We start from the raw sequence: 19,908 nt of genomic DNA, 5'->3' as shown, positions 1-19,908 counted from the left end.
TAAAATCACTTGTAAGGAATCTAATGGAATTTAAATGATAATGGTAAAAATGTTTAAAATCACTGACAATATTTTAAGTTTGCATTTCAGACTTTTTTTTTTTACTTTCTAATCATTTGGGGGCAACTTCATTTGACTGGGCCTTTGGTTCATGTGCTGGTTTATGTTTTTCTTTGTATTCTGATAGTTGTGCTTCGTGGTGTTCTCTGACACATTTAAAAATACTAACACAGAACTTTGAGCACTTGGAAATGTGAAGCAATTCAGAGCCTGGGCACTCTTCACCTTTACCCTTATGATTGATTTTGCTATGCATGTTTCCTTCCCCTTTTTAGAGATCAGATGCTGTACGCCATAATCTTCCATGAAAACAGGATAGTTGAGGGTCCTCAGTTATTGCAAATTATTTCTTCCTAACAATTTTGTGGTACTCTGCAGAACTGAAACCAAAAGACAGGGAGAGTTTGTAGTTTCCTTTGCAATTGATGCAGTTGCAGAGGGCTGTATGCAGAGACTGCATGCTGCTTGATCTCTCCAAGCTGAATGATGAAGCGGTGTAAGTGTTACCTGTGCCAATTACTTTTTAATGTTCTCTGAATCTTTTCAGTGCCTAGTCCAAATACCTTAATTAATTCCTTAAAAATTCAAAACTTGCTTTTGGAAACTGCTTAATATTAAACAATGATTTGGTTTTTTTGTTTTTTTTTTTTTTTTACTAAATAACAATGAAAATACTTGATATTGTTAAGTATGTCATACTAAGAATAAGACTATGAATAACAATGTCTTAGTTATTTTAATTTTTTTTTAAAGGCAGTTAAAATTGGTAGAGATTTCATCTGTGGATCTTGTGAAAGGATAGGAGGTTCAAAGTCTCAATAAATTGAACTTTAAATTGTTTGCAGTTCTTAATGGCAACTGATTAGCTTCATTAATAGAGGAGATAATGTTTTGTTTTACTTTATTTGAATTCTTAGACTGTTTCAGTTATTTATCTTTTGTCTTCATATATTCATATTGAAGTAAATTAACATTAAGAAAAAAGGGGCCCATCTACTCCATCCCATGAAAACTTGCACAGCCCAAGCAGTGGAGGGCTTGGGGGGAGAAAGAGAGAAGTTGCCGTATTGTTGTTCTTGGCCATGTTGCCAATCAAACAGGGATATTTCTGAAATATTTCCTGGGTAGTTTCAGCTGGGCATAGTACCCTCTGTAATCTTTTTCTGAACAGTATGCTGCTTCAGACTACCCTGTCCTTTATTGCAGTAGTAGCTGCGGCTCACTGGTAAATGAGGTGGTTCCTGCAGGGGTGTGTAAACACATTTTAGGGTTCCCATTGTGCACATGTGTAAGGATCGTATTGTGTAAGCCTTCATTCAAAACAAAGACATATCGTGCACAATGCTGCCTTGTAAAAGCCTGTTTGTAGGGACTCTAACAAAAATCAGAATTTCTCAAAGTTCCAGAAAGTGGGGCATTTTGTCTAGTTTTGTTTTATCTGATCAAAATGCTTGTGACTTTGAAATTGCTGTGGGTCTTTGCTACCTTCCTTTCTTCCTCTGTTCCCACTGACCTGTATCCCAACCTGTCCTCCTAAATTTGCTGTTTAGCCCCCTGAAAACAACATCACAATTAGGAATATCAGTTAGAGTGTATCAATATCCTAATACAGTGGAAAAGAAGGTGCTGTGTTGTATGATACAGTGTAGCGCACAAGAGCAAGCATCAATGGCCAAAACCTGTGAGCAGGTTGAGGCTGGAAAGCCCAGCCTTTCGTGCTGCACCTGAGCTCCTGGGGGTGCAACGCCTGAGACAAGACGCAGAAGGTGTTCCTGGTTATGTGGAGCCTGCATCTTTTCCTGAACCTCTTCTGCAAGGCTAACAACATATTTAAGTAGTCCTTGTGCCTGCTTTATCCGCAAGGGTTAGGATTACATCTGGCTCTGGTGCAGTTGCGCAGGGTGGAAAAAAGCTGCTTGTCCCTTACCGCCGTTCTTGAATATTCCTTCAGAGAAAAACCAATGTCAAAGACCGATTCTCAGCTTTGCATATTTCGCTTTTCTCTCTTCTTTTGTAACTCTCTCAGCACTGGTGAAATTTTAAAAAGTATGTGAAGGTGATGTCCATTTACATCAATAAATGTACAAGAACTTTGTGTATGCATTAGTAGTGACTGGAATATTGATACAGAAAAGATAAGCCATGATATCACTCAACAATGCAAGTTTTTCAAGAAGAATTTAAGTTTTACTTCATTTCTGTGAACCAGATGGAAATATTTTTTCATGTATATACCTTAGCTAGGACACTCTTTTATATTTTATAAGATGCCCAGAGCTACTGTAGATATAAAACACAACTTCTGGTTATGAGATCTCTGCATCACCAAAATGCAAATTTCACTCCTGCATATGTAGGCCACTTGCTGAATAACCTAAAGAAATATATGGTGAAAATGTTTGTTCTTATGTATTCAGACTACCCCCTTCAAAGGTTTCCCTCAGGTTTTTAATATCCTGAAAGTCCCAGTTCTGAGGCAGTCTGCAGTTCAAACTTCATTTTTGGTTCTTAGAGTGAAGTCATTTAAATAAACAAATAAAAGTGGCACGTCATGTGTAGCTTGTGCCAGAGTAAGCCATGTGCCAGTAGGAATGAATTTTTATGAATCCTTACATATATGAGTTTATAATAACAACAATGCAGATACATATGCTTGTCCCTAGCATCTCTGGTGACACTTGCAGTACTCTAAATGTGTGCAAGTAACATCCCAGCATGGTTCTGACCTGTGTTTATTTTTAGTATTTCATCAATCACCTTCTTTAGCTGTTTTTCTTTTTCACTTAATGAAAGGCATATAAATCTTATTGCTAAATAACACTAGGATATTTGATACTTGATAGCAAAAATAAAATCCCTCCTCCTTTTCTCTGTGAATAACCAGATGGATGTGTTTACCCTTTAGAGAAATTTAGATTTGGTATTTTTGTTATGTTTTGTTTTCTTCCTGGTAATTACGTTGGCACTTTGCTGATCCCTAGTTGTGCATTATTACAATGGAAGGTGACAATTTGATTGTCTTCAGTTGGAGAAACAAGTAATTTTATATTCACCAAGCTGTCAGGTAACAGTACCTCACAGTACTAAGAGCTCCTGGCAATGTGGTTTGGCACCTACATTTAAGTGCTTTGATGCTTGCGTAACCTCTACTGAATCAGAAATATTTTGCCTGCTAGAAATGTTTTTAGCCTTGTAGTGTAAGGTTTTTATTAAAAAGACAATCCGTAACTGAGCTGCAGAGCCATTGTTTTGTGTTACGTGGAGGTACTAATTAGGTGGTTTAGTGCATGTGGCTACAGGTGAGCCTGAAATTGATACTTCATTTCACTGTCTGCTGAGGTGCTCTATTTGACTTAGAAATGAGAATCAAAAATATGGAGAGGAGGGAGGAGAACAGGGAAGGAGGGGAGAGAAATCTGACCGTAGATAAAATATTTCTGCTCTGAATTAGGTGGTGCAGAGAAATGGCACATGACCTTTTGCTTTCACACCTGTAGGACTCAAAAATTAACTGTTTAACTCATTACGTGGAATCTTAAGCACCTCCTGAAAATTAACTGTAGAAGGAAAAAAATGTAAGAATACTGTATCTTACCATTGGAGTATGTAATCGTAGAGTATCGAGAGGATTTAATAAACCTTTCAGGAAATTATGCCCATCAGGTTTAAGTGTGGTCAGGAAGATTTTTAGTTATTAAAACAAGTTCTTAAGTGGCTTTGTAAGGGAAAAAATAAAAGTATTCTTGTCTTTTGTATAAAGTCTCAACTCAAAGCCTAAACATGCTAAAATAATTTCTTAGTGTTTTTAGGCATCCTTTATCAGAACCATTTATATAATCATTCAGCTAAACAATTAAGTCATTATATCCCATAAAAATATGTGAATTAATGTCTCTTTATAGCAACCATTGTTTTTAATTTTATTGTTAATGATTGCTTTTATTTATGTTGTATATTCTGTTACTTGCTGCCTAAAAAACCAAATCCTAATAAGTTGCTGATGGATAAATTCTTGGCACACTCACTCTTGTTCCCATAGTTATTGGTAAAGATAACTGGAAGTCAGTACTGCCTTTTTTCTTTTTCCAACAGTAGGAAATTGGATATCCAGAGACACATGGCGTAGTCATAGGACTTTAAAGGCAGTCATCACTGAGAAGCTAATATCAACCAATTAAACAGAGGTGGTTACGTGATGTAACATTATCAGGAGAAACAATTCATGAGTCAAAGCATTCCAGGGCATATGAGCTCCAGTCCAAAGAACAGTCTCAAGCTGTTTAAATAAAGTGACAGCAATATTGTCAGCTAAATATAAACTATAGAAAATATTAACTACAGTGACTGAAGATGAGCACATCCCAGGTGCTAAATGACTATTCTTTCACTGCCCTTTACTGCATTCAATGTGAGTTCACCTTAAGCATTTTCAGTGAAAGCTCCTGGTAGTGAATAAAGAGAATGGAACATTTAACCTACCAGAAAGGTAGGTTGTATTTTTGGCATTTTATGAATCCGAATAAACACTTTGGATTTTCAGTGAAAAGTCATCAGGGGCTGTGAGGTTCTTTGGCTGCATCCATTTTAATGATTTTGACAACTAGATGAATAGATAGGAACTTGTTCCCTAACTCTAATATTTTACTGTGGTTGCACGGCTGAGAGGGTCACTATAATGTAAGAGAAAGGCTTTCCAAAAAAGTTCCAATGAGCTGTTTAGCTCTCACATTGTTTGATTACAAATCAGAAGAAATACCATAAAAATTGTTCAAAACCCTCTGAGCTTTGAGGAAGTCTGAATCTGTAGTCAAACTTTGTGATTTGGATTCATATCTATTAGCAGAAGTGTAATTTGTCTGGATTGGAAAAACAAATGCAAGAATAGCTCTGTGTGTTTCTTGGAAGCTGTGGGTGTATTGCTTAGCTTGATGCTTATTTCAGCTAGAGATTTGGGTGCTCAGTTAACATTATAGCTGTCATTTCTTGAATCATATTTGCTTTCATCCCTGCCCCCCCGGCTTTTATTTCTAAGGTGATTCCTGTGACTACCATAAACTCTCTGATCTTGCAATGCTGTTTATGATCTATATGTATCTAATTCCTGTAGTATTCCTGCAAAATGAAGCCAAGGAAGAGCATGAGGGAGTTGAGCTGGTTGGTCTAAGGCCTTGCTGTGACTCAGAGCCAGGGGCAGAAATGGGGAGATTTTCTCCCATTGCTGCCTTGTCAATTTATATGGGGTTTGTGCATAGGGACTCATGTTGGGGTGTGAGGCCCCAGGAGAATGGAATCTTTTACTAACTGTTCATTTGTGTTATTAAGGCTCCTTGAAAACAGATATGAGATTTCATCATTTTAGGAAATAACTGTTTAATCAAAAATGGCAGACGGATTACAACATTAGATTTACAATGAATTACCTTACTGAGTTATGCCTACATAACACTGTTTTATGGGGCAGAGCTGCGAAATATTTTGGCTATTGGCAAAGCATTTTCATTTTTCTTTAGGTCTATCTGATCACTACTGTGACTGGTATCTTTACACAGCAAAAATAAAGATCAGTTTTCCTGGGTGTTTAAACTATGCTAAACTGGTTTGCAGCTAGAAATAAGTAAGTTGTTCCAGTAACTTCTATGCAACTATGTCAGTCTGCCCCGTCCTACATCAGACCTGTACTTGTACAGGTGAACTTGCACTGCAAAATAGATTGCATAAAGGACGCTTTTGAGTTTCAGAAGGGGTTTGAGGATCCATGAAAGACATGGGGCCATCAAGTGATGAGGTGTGCCATAGGTATGAAAGAGGAGGATACTGTGGGCAGTGCAGGCAAAGAAGAGTATACAATGCATTTAATTTATCCCAAAGCTGAGTGCTGATTTGTAAGGGAGGGTTGTGTAAGTCGTGGTTAATATTATGAGAGGACTATGCACATTTGTTGCCCTTTTCGAAGGTGGGGAGGGCTAAGATGCTGTGGCTGAATTTTACTTTTCATGAACACCAGGTTTGCATAAAAGTTTAGAAGGAAATATTTAAAAGGTTATGAGTACTTCTAAAAAAGATTTCTCTTAATTTATTTAGTTCTGGAGTCACGAAAGCACTTAGACATGTGCTTAACTTTTTGAAACTGAGTAGTCCAATTTGAAATTAGTGGACTGCTTGCATACTTACAGTTAATCATACACTTAAGTACTTTAATCTGGCACTTTGGGGAAAAGGAATGGAGACTGTTCATAAAAGCTCTGTAAGTGAATGTATTTCTAATCTAATCTGATTCCAATCTGCTGTTGGAGCTGTAGACCTGGGTTATGTCTATACTGCAGTCACTAAAGCAGGATGAATTAGTCCATCTGAGTACCGTGCTACTGTAGTTGGAGTGCTATCAGAAACAAGCTTGTTTAAAATTAGTTTGGATAGCTCAGCATTACAAAGCAGCCATTTATGTGGCTGCAGTGTAGACATGCCTTTAGGTTTATGAATGCTTTGTGAGGGTGGAGCAGAGCAGAAGCTACAGTCTCCGGCCAACTACAAGTCTGCTTTGTCATATATCTTATTGTAATTGCTTAGTTTATATGTTTTTGAAACAGTGTTTGGGCTATCATGTTGTTGTTATCTGTGTTAATACTCTGTGGCTTGATTCTGAAATGTCTAGCAGCTAAAACTCCAGGGCTAGCCATAATTTCCACTGTAACGTTTAATCATTTGAGCAGTCAGCAGGGATGGAAGATTTTAGGCTTTGGAAGCCTTTCATGTCAGGAATATCATCTAATTGTTTCGAAAAAGAACATACACATTGTTTGAAGAATTTGAGACCATAGAAAAGCCTTAAAAAAAAGAGAAGTGTTATTATTTGTATTTGGAAATGTATAACACACACTCTCTGTAGGAAAAAAGGAAAACTGATGTTTTGAGAATCTGACTGGCAGTCTTCATTAGAGCAGGGAGAATTTTTTCTCTGGATTAAAATAAAAAACCATGTCAGATATATAGAGAATGGAGCTGTGTGGGACTGTGTTCAGTTTTATGTAGGTAAAAAACCCTTAGCAGTTCAATTTTAGCTTTACTATCTCGGTATTGAGGCTGATTGAAATTGGGGTCCAATTCCTCACCTTTACTGAGGTTTTGATAAATGATCCCATTCTTTTTCTGTCTCGAGTTCATAAAGAGATAGAATTTATTCTAGTTTTGGAAAATCCAAATCAAGATTTATTTAATTCTCAAAGTTGAGTAGGTGATAGGACTTCAGATAATTAGGGCCTTTTTCAACTCTTTTTTCATAGCCATTAGGTATATTTTCCACCTTTAGTGATTGCTGTGTTCAGCTAATCTGTCAATTTAACCAAAGCAACAATTTCACAATGTAGTTTTCTTTCTGATTGTGTGCTGTGTAATCAATATACTGATATAATGTGAGTGTAATTTCCTCTCTTATTTTATCTCCACTGCACAGTATTATAAATAAACAGCTAAAAAAGAAAAAAGAAAGAAAAGCACCAAACAAATCTGTTGCATCTTCTTTTAAGATTGTACCACTGTAGACACTTGTTCTAGTAAAGTAGAATTGGACCCACTTGATTGCATTTAAATTTTTCATGCTTCAGCAGTTTGTCTGGGAGCACAGTAAAGAAAACCCCCCGAGCGAGGATAGTTTAGAATAATAGAACTTGATTTTGTGTATTATAGCGGCACCATTTGCGCTGCTGTAGTTAGGGTTGTGTCAGCACTTCCATTATAAACCCCTGTTTGCAGGGGTTATAACTAGGGAGATATTTTTTATCAGAAACTTTTTTTAAAATCATTCGAGTGAATTTAATTGATAATAGGAGAAAAAATTAAAATAAATTATAATGGAAATTAGTAAATTTCTGATACCTTTTACAAGTCTTATTTCTTATGAATATTGACACCCCCCCCCCCCCCAACAGGGATTTTAGAAAATGCATTTTGAATATTTTAAATGTAAAATTGGGAAGTTATTATGGCTTAAATTTTGTCTGCTAGTCATACTCGTATTTTAACACTAAAACATTTTAACATAACAACCTGTTCTATGGTTTAATGTTATCATAAACATAAACTGCTCAAATGGGCCAGGTTCTTCTCCCTTTGAATCTGATGAGACCTTGGAGTTATTGGCCAAACTCTGCCTTTGGACCTGATGGAGTTCCGTGTACAAAATTCTCCCATTTAAGTGAAAAACAACTGGTAACGTGTAAAAACCTGCATGAAGCAATTGACTGGATTACACCCAGTCACAGAGTTTATAATTACTCTGTTTTACTGATTATAAACCCAGGCATAATCAATATTTGGCACATAAACTGGCACCCTCAGAACACATGTACACATGAGGTATACTGATTGAGTTAATGATTGTGCTGGGAAAAGAAGGTGGAGGGCTTAATCTAGCAGGGTCCTACATCTCTGTCCCTTTTACCCCAACGTTTAAAATCTAGCAACCAAAAACCTGAAAGGTACCATTAAGTGCTGACCTCTGACCATAAAAATCAATGCCGTTTTAACAATCTTGCTGCTTTAACAAAGGTCTGGGGGAAAACAGAATCAAAACATACCCCTAAAAATTATGTCATGAGGAGAGCAAGTGCCTGGGAGGCCTGCCTGAGCTTGTCTTTCTTTTCAGGGTCCAGGACTATAGGTAACTGAGTAAAGTGCAGTATGAAAACGTGTCTGACCATAATGCAGCAGTGGAGAAAAGGGGTAGGTGGAGCTAGAAAGCATTTGAACCCTGCTCTTGGTGTGTTCTCTTAGTCTAGTACAGAAAAAAAAGTTGCTGGGCATGCCTTGAGATTATTAGCGAATGCGACTTTGTCAATATAATTTTATTTTAAGGTTAACAGTCCCCTTTTCTCTATGTAATCAACTTAAACAACGGAACATGAATAGAGATTTTCATTTGTGTTTAAAACATCACAAATAAGAGGAAAGTATGTTAGTGCATATGGCAAAGAAAAAGTGTTTCCTCTATAGTGCATTACCAGTAGATAGCTTTACTGAATGGTCACTTGAGGAAATACCAAAAGCCTGTTTATGAAATAGAGGTGAAGCCTTTCTAGACTAATTATATTCAGCATGTAATTTCTAAACTTCAGTCTGAATTTTGATTTTCAATTAACATTCCCAATTTGAAGATAATTTTCTATTTAATGTAATTGCAGGAAATAATTTATTGGCTGATTAAGACTGAGGGCCCAGCCTTCCTTAAGAAAACAGTCCCTAACAAACCAGCCTTTAAAGCCAACTCGTAGCTTTGGACAGATTCAGCCTATTTTTGCAGCTGCAGAGTTGTGTTTAATTAGGATTGTGCACTATTATTCATTGGTGCAGTTTGTAGTTCAAATTATTCTTAAGAGACATTTTCATTTCTAGTTTTGTGTCATGATTAATTTACGGTGAAGAAACAGCCATAGCTATTGCTTTTCACAGAAGCTCGTTCGGTTTGAAACAGGAATGAGATCTGTTGAGAAGGTGAAAGAAAGGAAAATCCTTTACTGTGACTTTCAGTTTTCATGTCTGGTTTTCAAATTGCATAGAGCGTTGACTTGTATTTTCATGTGAGTGATTACATTAGCATGACTATTTTAATAGGAAAAGGGAAAGTAAACCTTTTATTTTATCTTGGATCATAGTAATTACGAACCAGAACCTTTTGAAGTATGTACAATAATGCTGGTTGCTGAACTCTTGGCATGTTCTCTGTAGCATCCACACAAATTCTTTAGCGTAGTAAGAATGTAATACACGGTTTAAATTCCACAGTTCTGCTTATTGGCAACATTAATATTAGACTCCTACTTACACTTAGGCTCCCCTAAAGAAAATGCAATCCCTTTTTTCCCCGCCAGTATCGTGTTTAAGAGGCAGGATTATCTCTATTTACAGAATAGTTATTCTAAACAGGTATCAGTGTTTCAATATGTTTCAAAGCACTTCAAAGCTTGTAATAGTTTCATATAGAACTGTACATAATTAGGTTAGTTGATCCTATATTAATTTTTTTTTCACTGTAGGATACTACATCTGAACTCCCTCATTAATTGTGAGAAATTTAGCATTAGCTGTTAAATCCTATGTGCAACACAGGCTGCTACATAAAAACTACTGTTTAAATTGGAATTAACTTAATTATTTTTCTTTGCACTTGATATTTCCTTCACTGTAATATTCATGAAAGCATGTGACAGATTTGTAAATTTAACTGTTAGTCTCAGATTTCCAGACCCTTTAATCAGTATTTATTTGTCTGTAGAAACAGTACTAGCAAGTTAATGATTTGCTAATTTGAAAAATGCTCATGTGGTTTCCTATGTTAACTGATTTGTGCATTTTTAAAGAAATGGTATGAAATCAATTATTGTTAAAAAGCAATTAAGGTGAAGATCTTATTCCTTAGTTTCTCAGCAATTTCAGTGTCAAGGATATTCTAAAGTTACTAAAACCTGGGAAAATAACTAATATATTTTAGCTGTCTTCTTTCAGTTTTATTAATGATTGTTTTAACAGTTGCAGTTAATCTTATTAGAAATTTTAAACAAAGTGTTTTCAGATTTTGAGTTGAAGTCAGTTATATTTTCATCTAAGTGCAGAAACTGTGGTGAAAGCTGTGTTTGCATACGAGAGGGTAGTAAGAGGCCATTATTAGGAAAAGACATTTAACATAAATCAATGCATTTATTCATTAAACTTTTAAGTCATTTAAAGTAATTTGTTGAGCTATATCCTGTACTTAATGCCTAATATGAAATGAAACATAATTATTTTAGATTTTTAGTTCAAACTGTAAAAGATTACTCAGATATTATCCATCCATTCAATAAACCATTCAGTTTTAGAACACTTTTCACATGAACGTCTCAAAACACTTTCCAAAAGGTAAAACTGGGTAAAATTTTAAACAGGTCAAGAGCAGATACAGCTTTAAACACACAGCAGCAGGACTTATTTAGCAGAATTTGAAATGGATTTAAAAATTCTCATCTGTGCAGAAAACATCTTCTGCTTGCAAGGAATGAGGTTAGGAAAGCACAACGGACTCTCCCATTTAAAAGTTTGCTTATAACCTTCAGATTGCTCATGGGAGGAAGAGTTTAAAGACTTGAACTCATGCAAAATCAACATGAAAATACCAATAAAATTGCTGTTTTCTTATGGCAGGAGAAAATTATATTGTTTGACAAGTCTAAATGAATAGAATGACATCATATATAACTTAACCCTGACCTTGACTTGGCATCAATTAATAGTTTATCTCAGTGTTTGAGATCCAGACCCCCCAAACCCGTACTTTTTAGAGTACTTTTCTTGACTGCATATGATAAATTTTTAACTGTTGTAGGCAGGTGTGGTGTGTTTAGAGGACTGTTTTGAGCTTGATTTTTTTCATTCAACATCATGTTTTCTTTTTGTCTGCTTTTCTTGTTTTGTAGAAGAATGTCTTCCAAGCAGGCTACCTCTCCATTTGCGTGTGCAGCTGATGGAGAGGAAACAATGACCCAGGACTTAGCATCACGAGACAAGGAAGAGGGCAACAGTGATCAGCATGCGACCTCTCATCTGCCTCTACATAATGTAATGCACAACAAACCTCACTCTGAGGAGCTACCAACTCTGGTCACGACCATCCAACAAGATCCTGAGTGGGATGGAGTCATCTCAGCCCAACACAGAATGGTGAGTTTCACAGTTCTCACAGTGGCTTTCTAAATCAGTATTGTTCACTCCATTTTGAAAGACGTGTTCAGTACAATCCTTCATGGATGTAAAGCTTTTTAAATGTTAAAGTGTTGTTGGTAGTAATAGATCAGCATCAATGTGGTGTAATTGTAAATTACAATTGTATAATCTTCTTAAGTGTACAGATCTATATGAATGAGGTCATTTGATGAGTTCACCTGCAGAAAGGAAATGCAGCTATTTATCATGTTTTCATTCATACCTTGATTTATGTCATAACCTCTCTAGCTCATATATTCAAGCATTAATTTCTGACAGGAGGATGTAGCTCACAACTGTTTGTCATCTGCAAAGTGTAGTGCTGAAGGAAGAAATTTTAATGTATTTTTTTACTTGTCTCTCAGAAATAGAACCCATCAAATCTAGAATATTATAGCTTTACACCACAACAAAGAAGCTGGCATTTTAGGTGGCACAAACATCCTGTGGTATTTATAGGAAATTTCAACTTTTTGTGGAGGGGATAGGTGTTTATGAGTAACTGTGCCATGCTCTTCTGCTCTAGATCACCAGTTTGTATATAGGTGATGCTAGCAATGATCAGAATTATTATCTGTATTCTCTTCCGTGGCCTAGATAAAATTATTTTGCAGTTGTAATTTTGTCTCTACGTCCCCAAAATTCTGCAATAAATGGGCAGACTTAATGAAGACTGAATGGACATAGCATCTTAGTCAATTTATTTTCCTTGCATGTATTCCTGAGGAACAGAATTAAGGTACGTGGAGCAGCCAGGTGTTCTGTAAATTTAGAACATCGTAATTCCAGACTCTCCATAAAGTGACTTTCACAGACATTAAATTCACACAGTTAGTTTAAAAAGAATACCCTGCCTTTTCATAAAATCTCTTCTGTGTTTTTATTAAATGTCTATAAGCATATTTTTTTAAGCAGGTTTTTTTTTTTTTGCTTTTCAGTACAAATCAGCAGCTCTCAACCTTAACAATAAGGTTAAAAAACAATTGTAGACTTTTTTTGACAGCACCAGCAATAATGAACTTATTTTGAATTTGACTAGAAATAATAATTCTAGTGCATTAATCAATATAGATACTGGAATTCTTCATGCATGTTGTGATGTCTGGAATTAATTAAATAATAACACTACAATAATATCTATTTTGTTAATATAGTGGGTTTTTTCCTTTCTAAAATCCAATTGATTCAAAAGATCAAACCAAACCAGAAAAAATTCTACCTAACCTGTAATGCACAATTTAGCCCAGTGCAGAACTGTCAGGCCTAAAATATTCCTAGGCATTCGGGTGACTGTCATGAAGAAGGCAAAATTTAAACTGGCTTTAAAGAAAAATGATTATAGGTTAGTAATTTGGCGAGGTAGGTTGTAAGTTGTATATATGGCTTCTATGCAGAATTCTCAGATGGAACCTCATTTTGGATGGAGAGTCACTCTTTTGCTCAAGTCATGAGATAAGCACATCAGAATAATTTTAACTTCTATGTTGTCAGGAGGACAAGCTGGATGCAGACTAGAAAGGATTGATCAAGTTTGTTGACGGAAAAAATAAATATGTGAATTCATCAGCTACTTTCCTATTCATTCAGAGGCACGTGCACTCTGGGAATTTTGGTTAGGACACCAATAACATTGATAAAATGATTCTGTGTCCCAGAGAGAAAGGAACCCCTAGCCTGTAGGAGTCCCTCAAAGCATTTGGTTTTGGTTCAGACTGTTCCTTGGACCTGGAGTAATGCTTAAGCCAAAATGACAGAACCTCTTGCAGTATGATTAGTTGTTCTCATTTGTATTGCTCTGAAGTGGGTTTACACTTACAGCAACAGAGTGCAATCTCTGTTTTCTTTCTTAATGCTGCACTATCATGTCAACGCTTGCTGTACCTCTGGACAGGAGTGAATCAATACCCAGCTTATCACGTTTCAGAACAGGTGCATAAGATTTGCTTGAGTGACTTAGCACTCTGGGCTTCCTCTCTCCTTTTTTCAGGAACTATTCCATCGTATATGTAGATGAATGTCCTGAAAATCATTAGCAGTTTCCACAATTCCCTTGGGTTAAATCTGGTGGTGGATGTATGTCATCCTTTATTTAGGTAGCTCTCAGCTAAACCCAACAGATTGTTTTGCCCAGCTCAAAGCTGGGTATAATTTACAAGGCTTAGCTAGAAGTGAAAACTGAAGTTCTAAGGCATGCTGCTTAGTTGCACTTCAGAAATCTAAAATGTACAGAGCAAGGGCCCAGGGTATTTACAGTTTAGGTGAGTTAGAAGACTGTTTAGATCACAACAGTGAAATGGTGAAAAACTTTTTTTTTCTGCTTGAGGGACTGTCATTCAGGGTAACTTCTTTGATTTTTTTTTTTTTTTAAATTTTTTTTTCTCCCTTATTTATGTCCTTCATGAGCAAATCTTTAAGCCTCAATTAATTGCATGAAGTTTCTCTGAAACACCTCAGCCTCCAAGTGGGCATCAATATTGCTAAGAAAGAATTCAGAGGCGCCTGCAATTTTCCCGATGAAAGCAATTTCATACTCCTTTAAGGGAGGATAGGAGTTTCTTCTCAGAAAGACAAATTCCAGAAGGTGGGTTGGGCAATTCTGAGATAGGTGCTGTGGTAGTGACTACTTTTCTGCTTAATAAAAACAAATTCCCAGAAGGTAAGCGCTTTCTGTCCTGTCCCAGACGGATCCTTTCAAAGCAGATTTGAAGAAGCACCTGCTCATACCATTTACACTGAAAGTAAAGGCAGTAGTACTGTCGATAAAACGCATTGATAATGTGTGTTGTCTGGTTATAAGATAGTAAATTCAAAGAATGCTGTGTCAACATATGGGGAGGAAAAAATTCTTTTTTATATGGTACCTAATTAAGGGCACAATCCTACATCCTTTGTGCCCTTTAAACTACTAAGGAGTTCACTGGAATTTATGAGAGCACACAGTATGCATCATACCATGTTATGAGGGCCGTACAGATCTCAGGTGAAAAAAAAGATACTGTAGTAGGGCAATTTGACTGAAAAAAAAGACTGAGTTTTTTCTGAACACTTATGGTATGCAGCACTTTCTGTAATATAAGATACCTTTAAACTACATTGTGTATTATCATAAAAAAACCACACTGGCTAGAAGTGTTTTCAAACTTTCACTCCCTTTTGATACCAGGCATTGCTTTCCACTGAGTCCTTTGTGTATTCTGAATGTCTGGAAGCCAAAATATTTTGTTTTAACTCCCACTCTATAGTATTTCCCAGCTGTGTACTTATATGGTGTAATAAAAGGATTTAACAAATGGGAAATAGCAGCTGCATTTGGAAATTCCCTTTGTGCTCCCTTTTCATTTGACAGATTCAGCAATGTGTAACAACTGTAACGTCAGACCTGTAATGACTTACACTGCGAGTATCGTAGCACCAGCCAATTTGATGCTGCAGTAGGGAGAAAATAAAACAACCAAAAGATTTCTGTGATTTCATGTTGCTGAGCTGAAAAGATTCTATGTATTTTTCTAGCTGTAACCTCATATAAAAATACCTGGACATACGGGTATTTATTGCTTCCTGTAGTTCTACTAGAAAATAAAATTGATTTTAGGCTAAGGACGTATCTGTTTGCTACAGTAAACTGTAGGGAAGAGGGCAAAGTGGTACTAAGATAATGAGGAAACTATCCAGCTTTCTCCCATGGACAGTGAGTAGCAGGCAAGACATACAGTCAAATTTTTAGATTGCATCCAAAACCTGGCTGTCTTGGGGCAACAGACAGAGAGGCTGAGGGGGGAAAGCCAACAATACTTACTTTTGCTAAATTTCATAGTAACTGAATTGTTGTATGCCAATAGTATGTTTACTAGTAAATATGTAAAGAAATGGAAAACGATAATTTGTCCTTTGTTCACTGGGGAACCAGGAATGGTCCCCATTTTCATATAGGGCCCTGCACAGCTTGTGAGGTAAATTGTGAAGGCTTTTATTTTTGCTCTGAAGTATCAGAAGAAAGCTGTGCCAACAATAAGATACAAAATTAGATGAACAAGTGGCCTGATCTTTGAGGAATGGGATAGTGTATTCCCATGGCTGTAAAGGCTAGACGTGGGCCTCACGAACAATAAATTTGAGCAGCTTTAACCTAATGAAGTCTGGAATCTTTCTCCAAATCGCAGAATTCCTCCCCCCGCTGCCCCCAACAGTAAAAAGGAGAGAGAGGCAAATTCTGTTCGCATCCTCCATCCCAGTCTAACAATCTGGGAACAGACTGGGTTTGTGAAGAACTCACAGGCACTGTGATGATTGCTATACACATGATGATGTATCACTGTGATGGTCACTGTACTCTTTTGTTTTCCCACTGATGTTCCTCCCCCGCCCAGCACCATAGGGGTTATATAGACGGCGTGTGCATGCACGGAGTGAGGGCATCCACGCCTTTTTGCTCTGCTGTTATTTGGAGTGATGCAGTGAGACACTGTTACAGGGAACCACAGCCGCAAGTCAAGTCTAAAGGATGAGTGTTATTTCTCTATGACTGAGGAAAAACAAACACATATACACATAGAAATACAAGTTAATTACCTCCAAATATATGCTAGTTTCCCCACACATTTTGTAACATCATTCAGAGACCTCTTAGATTTAGAAATGAAATGTAACTCATTGGATTTTATCTCAAATGGCAACATCGACATATATTTCATAATTATGTCAAGTCTCTGTCTTTTGTTGACTTCTTGCCAAAAGACCGAAAGGCTTGCTACCTTTCCACTGTGTCTGCACGTACGTCCCAGCAGTACTGATAGCTGACTTGTATATGCAGCAGGAAAAGCGAAGATCTCTTAATGCCACATGTGTTTGTTCCTTTTAAAATCATCTTAAATCACCAAGGATCAAATTTAACTTTCTATAGCTTTAGCAAAACTACTGGCATCAGAAAGGCAGAAATAGGTGGTATCCTGCAGGTCTGAATGTTCCAGTGCTTACTGTCTCTGCATAAAACAAGCACAATCCTGTCGCTCCCCCCGCTCCTTGTTATTAACTTCTCTTGTTGCAAGTTCTTCCCTTTAAGGAAAATAAACTCAGTTTTTTAGAAAAGTTCATTGAAAAACATTTACACATGCTAAGCACTGTGAGTTTGTTGTTATAGAAATTCATGGCTTCAAATTCTCAAAAGTTATAGATACAATTACATGTTTTGAAATTTCATTATTAGTTCATTTATGGGCTGGATCTGAGCATGTAAAATGCATCAAATATAAATGCCCTAAACTCTGGCAATTCTGTATCTGCTAAATTGCTCATGCAGCTGTTATTTACACATACAAATCTGAGTTTTGTGATGATCGAAAGCAATTCTACTGTGCTTGTGATATTATTTCTGCATGCCAGGTAGTGCATCAGAATTTTTATCTAACTTAAGAGATAAATACCTTCATATGTAATTGCATGGATACAAAGTTTTGGTTGAAACTAAAGGGTGTGAAAAAGCAGCTGATATGATGTTTTTATTTTTCCATAAAATAGACTTCTGTGAGAAATACAATGCAGAAAAGATAGAACTAATTTTTTTTCAAGCACATTGTTTCGAGGCAAAAAACATACGGGTATGTGCTTAACTTGACTTTAGTAGGACTACCAACAACTATAACGTTAAGCACATGTCTAAAGGTTTGAAAGATCAAAGACTTAGTTTTACTAGCTTTAGCATAAACAGATGTTCACATTTCATATTAAAAATAATAAAACAATTCCCTGAAAGTGTGCAGGATAATGTGCTTAATGGGGGTGATGAAATACAAAATTGACTTAATTTTAAGAAGAATCAAATAATTGTTCTTTTTGGCATGCCTGTTATACTTGTATTGTTTTAATTTTGACACGGTACAATTTTTTTTTTCCAAATGCATGGTCTGTTTTAAACCTTTCCCTATATTCTAGGGTGAACTGTGTTTAAATAGAACTAATCATCACCTGAATTCTTTGCAAAAGAGTTGTAGTTTATGTTCCTCCAAACCTGGAGTAATTTTATTTCTTTCTCTTATTTTAATATTTCCTAATTTTTATAAAGCAATTCCTGAAAAGTTTTTAATTCACTTCTGTATATTGACATGAATTTTTTCAAAAGTAGAAGCATTAACACGCTCTAAATTGTTGATTTTTTTTTTTTTTTCCTTGGGCAAGAAGGAATCAGGTATGCATGCTGATTAACACACTCCAGTCATTAACATATGATTATGTGGGCTGCATATTGAGCACCTGCCAAAAGATAAAATCCAGCACTTTACTACATCTGTGCAAGGACTTTTTGCATTTCTTTTGTACTTTGACAGCTCAAGAAAAAACAGACTTTGGTATCTTTGTTCAGCATAATAAAACTGTGTACATAAAATGTCTTCATGGAGGAAGGAAAGATACTACATATATTTATTTTAATCTTTGAGGCCATGAAAAATCCAGTGACTGAGACGTACACAGCACCAAGTGTAATATGAATCTCCTAATGTACTGTATCACTGACATTCATATACAGTTTACAACATTCCTGCATGTTTATAAGGATTATCTGTTCTGGGATTCAGCCAATGTTATTGTAATTCACAACAGTTTTATGTGATACCTTTATGTCTCATAAATGTCTTGGTTTTATTTCAATCTTCCAAATGTTTCATCAGTGTTTACCTTAAAGAAATACAAGTACTCTCTGCAGCAGGCTGGTTTCCTGCATGCATTCCTCTGCAAATGCTAAAAGGGAAACATAAAGCATGTAGTACATGTCATGTAACTATATACAGAGAAGGATCTCCATGTGCATTTGATATTGCTAAAAACATAAATACAAATTTTATTTTAATATTTACAATAGAACTAGTTACAAGTCGGACAACTAAGACGACCTAATAGGAGGATGTTCAATATATACAAAGTGGTCTGGAATATCCAAGCCACACAATCCTTGTTTTATTTGGCAGCTTCTGACAAGCATACATCACAAAATATGTGTCTTTATTTACCCGAAAGGTAAACAGTGCTAATCAGCTGAGACTGATCACAATGCATCTTCAATTTCAGTTTAGATGAAAATATGTCTAAATACTCATTCTGTAAATGGTCCTTCCATTACTTTTTCCTTATTAAGAACATTTAACAGAAGTCCAGGGCATAAAGTCTCAATATTGTTGTGATTTATTACCAAACCTAAACACAGGGAGTTAGGACATATGGTGTTTGGATAATTAAGGAAATCCTTAGCATCTAACTCTTACAAAAGCACACATGAGTTTATGCATATCATTTGTGGGTGAGTTGATTGCCATATAGAAATGATTGGTCATTGTATTTAACAATTTTGAGGTGATTTTCTATTCTGGAATGGAGCAAAATACCTGTCACCATTTTTTACAGATTTGCTCATTTGTCAAGAGAAGGGTTTGAATCACATAGTTGAAAAATTGTAACCTTCTGAAATCTCTCTACTCAAAAGTTGGTGTACTTGGATTCATTTGGTTTGCTCCAACAACTGAGTATGAAGGGATTATTGCAATTAAGTGGTCATATTTTACATCAAACAAAAAGTCCCTGCCTATTCCTTCCAACCAGATTTCTAGTCTTGCAGTGGCCTATTCATAAGACCATATTCGTGTCATGTATGCCTGATGATTATGTCATCTCATTTTTAAACCTTTGATCTAAACTAAAGTTGTTTTCCTTTTTTTTTTCTTTTTTTCTTAATTTAGCATATTATTTCTTGGCTTAGAGCTAGTGCTTACTGTTGTATTGTTTCTTCTTGAGGTTTTTAGGTGTGTATAAAAGGTGAAATACAAGCCTTTTACAGATTGTATTCCGCCTATACTTTGGCAGTGAAATCAGTGTAAGTTTTATCAGAGTAAATGCTGAGTTAAAGACTTGAGATTTTATTCCATTACTTGCCATTTGCCCTCCCACTAGCATAATTTGCTGAGACTTTACAAATTATGTTCTCTCAATAGCTCAAGTAGTCATTCTCAAGCCTTGGATTTAAATAAATCTTTTTTAAAACTTTTGGGTTTTTTTTAATCGGATGAGAATTGGAAATGATCACTCAGATTTTTAATTTCTCTTAATTCTGTTTAATTAAATTCCTCAAAATGG

At 36.0% G+C, this 19,908-nt stretch overlaps 1 protein-coding gene across 2 annotated transcripts in view; it reads left to right on the top strand.

Annotated features, from left to right (window-relative positions):
- The first annotated feature begins 11,508 nt into the window (after nucleotides 1–11,508).
- The window catches only part of SOX6 (SRY-box transcription factor 6), a 230,858-nt gene continuing 222,458 nt past the window's right edge, over nucleotides 11,509–19,908 (top strand). For both annotated transcript variants that reach the window (XM_059825788.1, XM_059825787.1), the window contains exon 1: nucleotides 11,509–11,748. In XM_059825788.1, the coding sequence (XP_059681771.1) occupies nucleotides 11,509–11,748 (240 nt within the window). The remainder of the gene's footprint in view (nucleotides 11,749–19,908) is intronic.

Source organism: Gavia stellata, chromosome 17 (assembly GCF_030936135.1).
Source record: "Gavia stellata isolate bGavSte3 chromosome 17, bGavSte3.hap2, whole genome shotgun sequence".
Lineage (NCBI taxonomy): Eukaryota > Metazoa > Chordata > Aves > Gaviiformes > Gaviidae > Gavia > Gavia stellata.
Note: the sequence above shows the minus strand (reverse complement) of the source record. Positions and strands in the feature narration are given on the sequence as shown.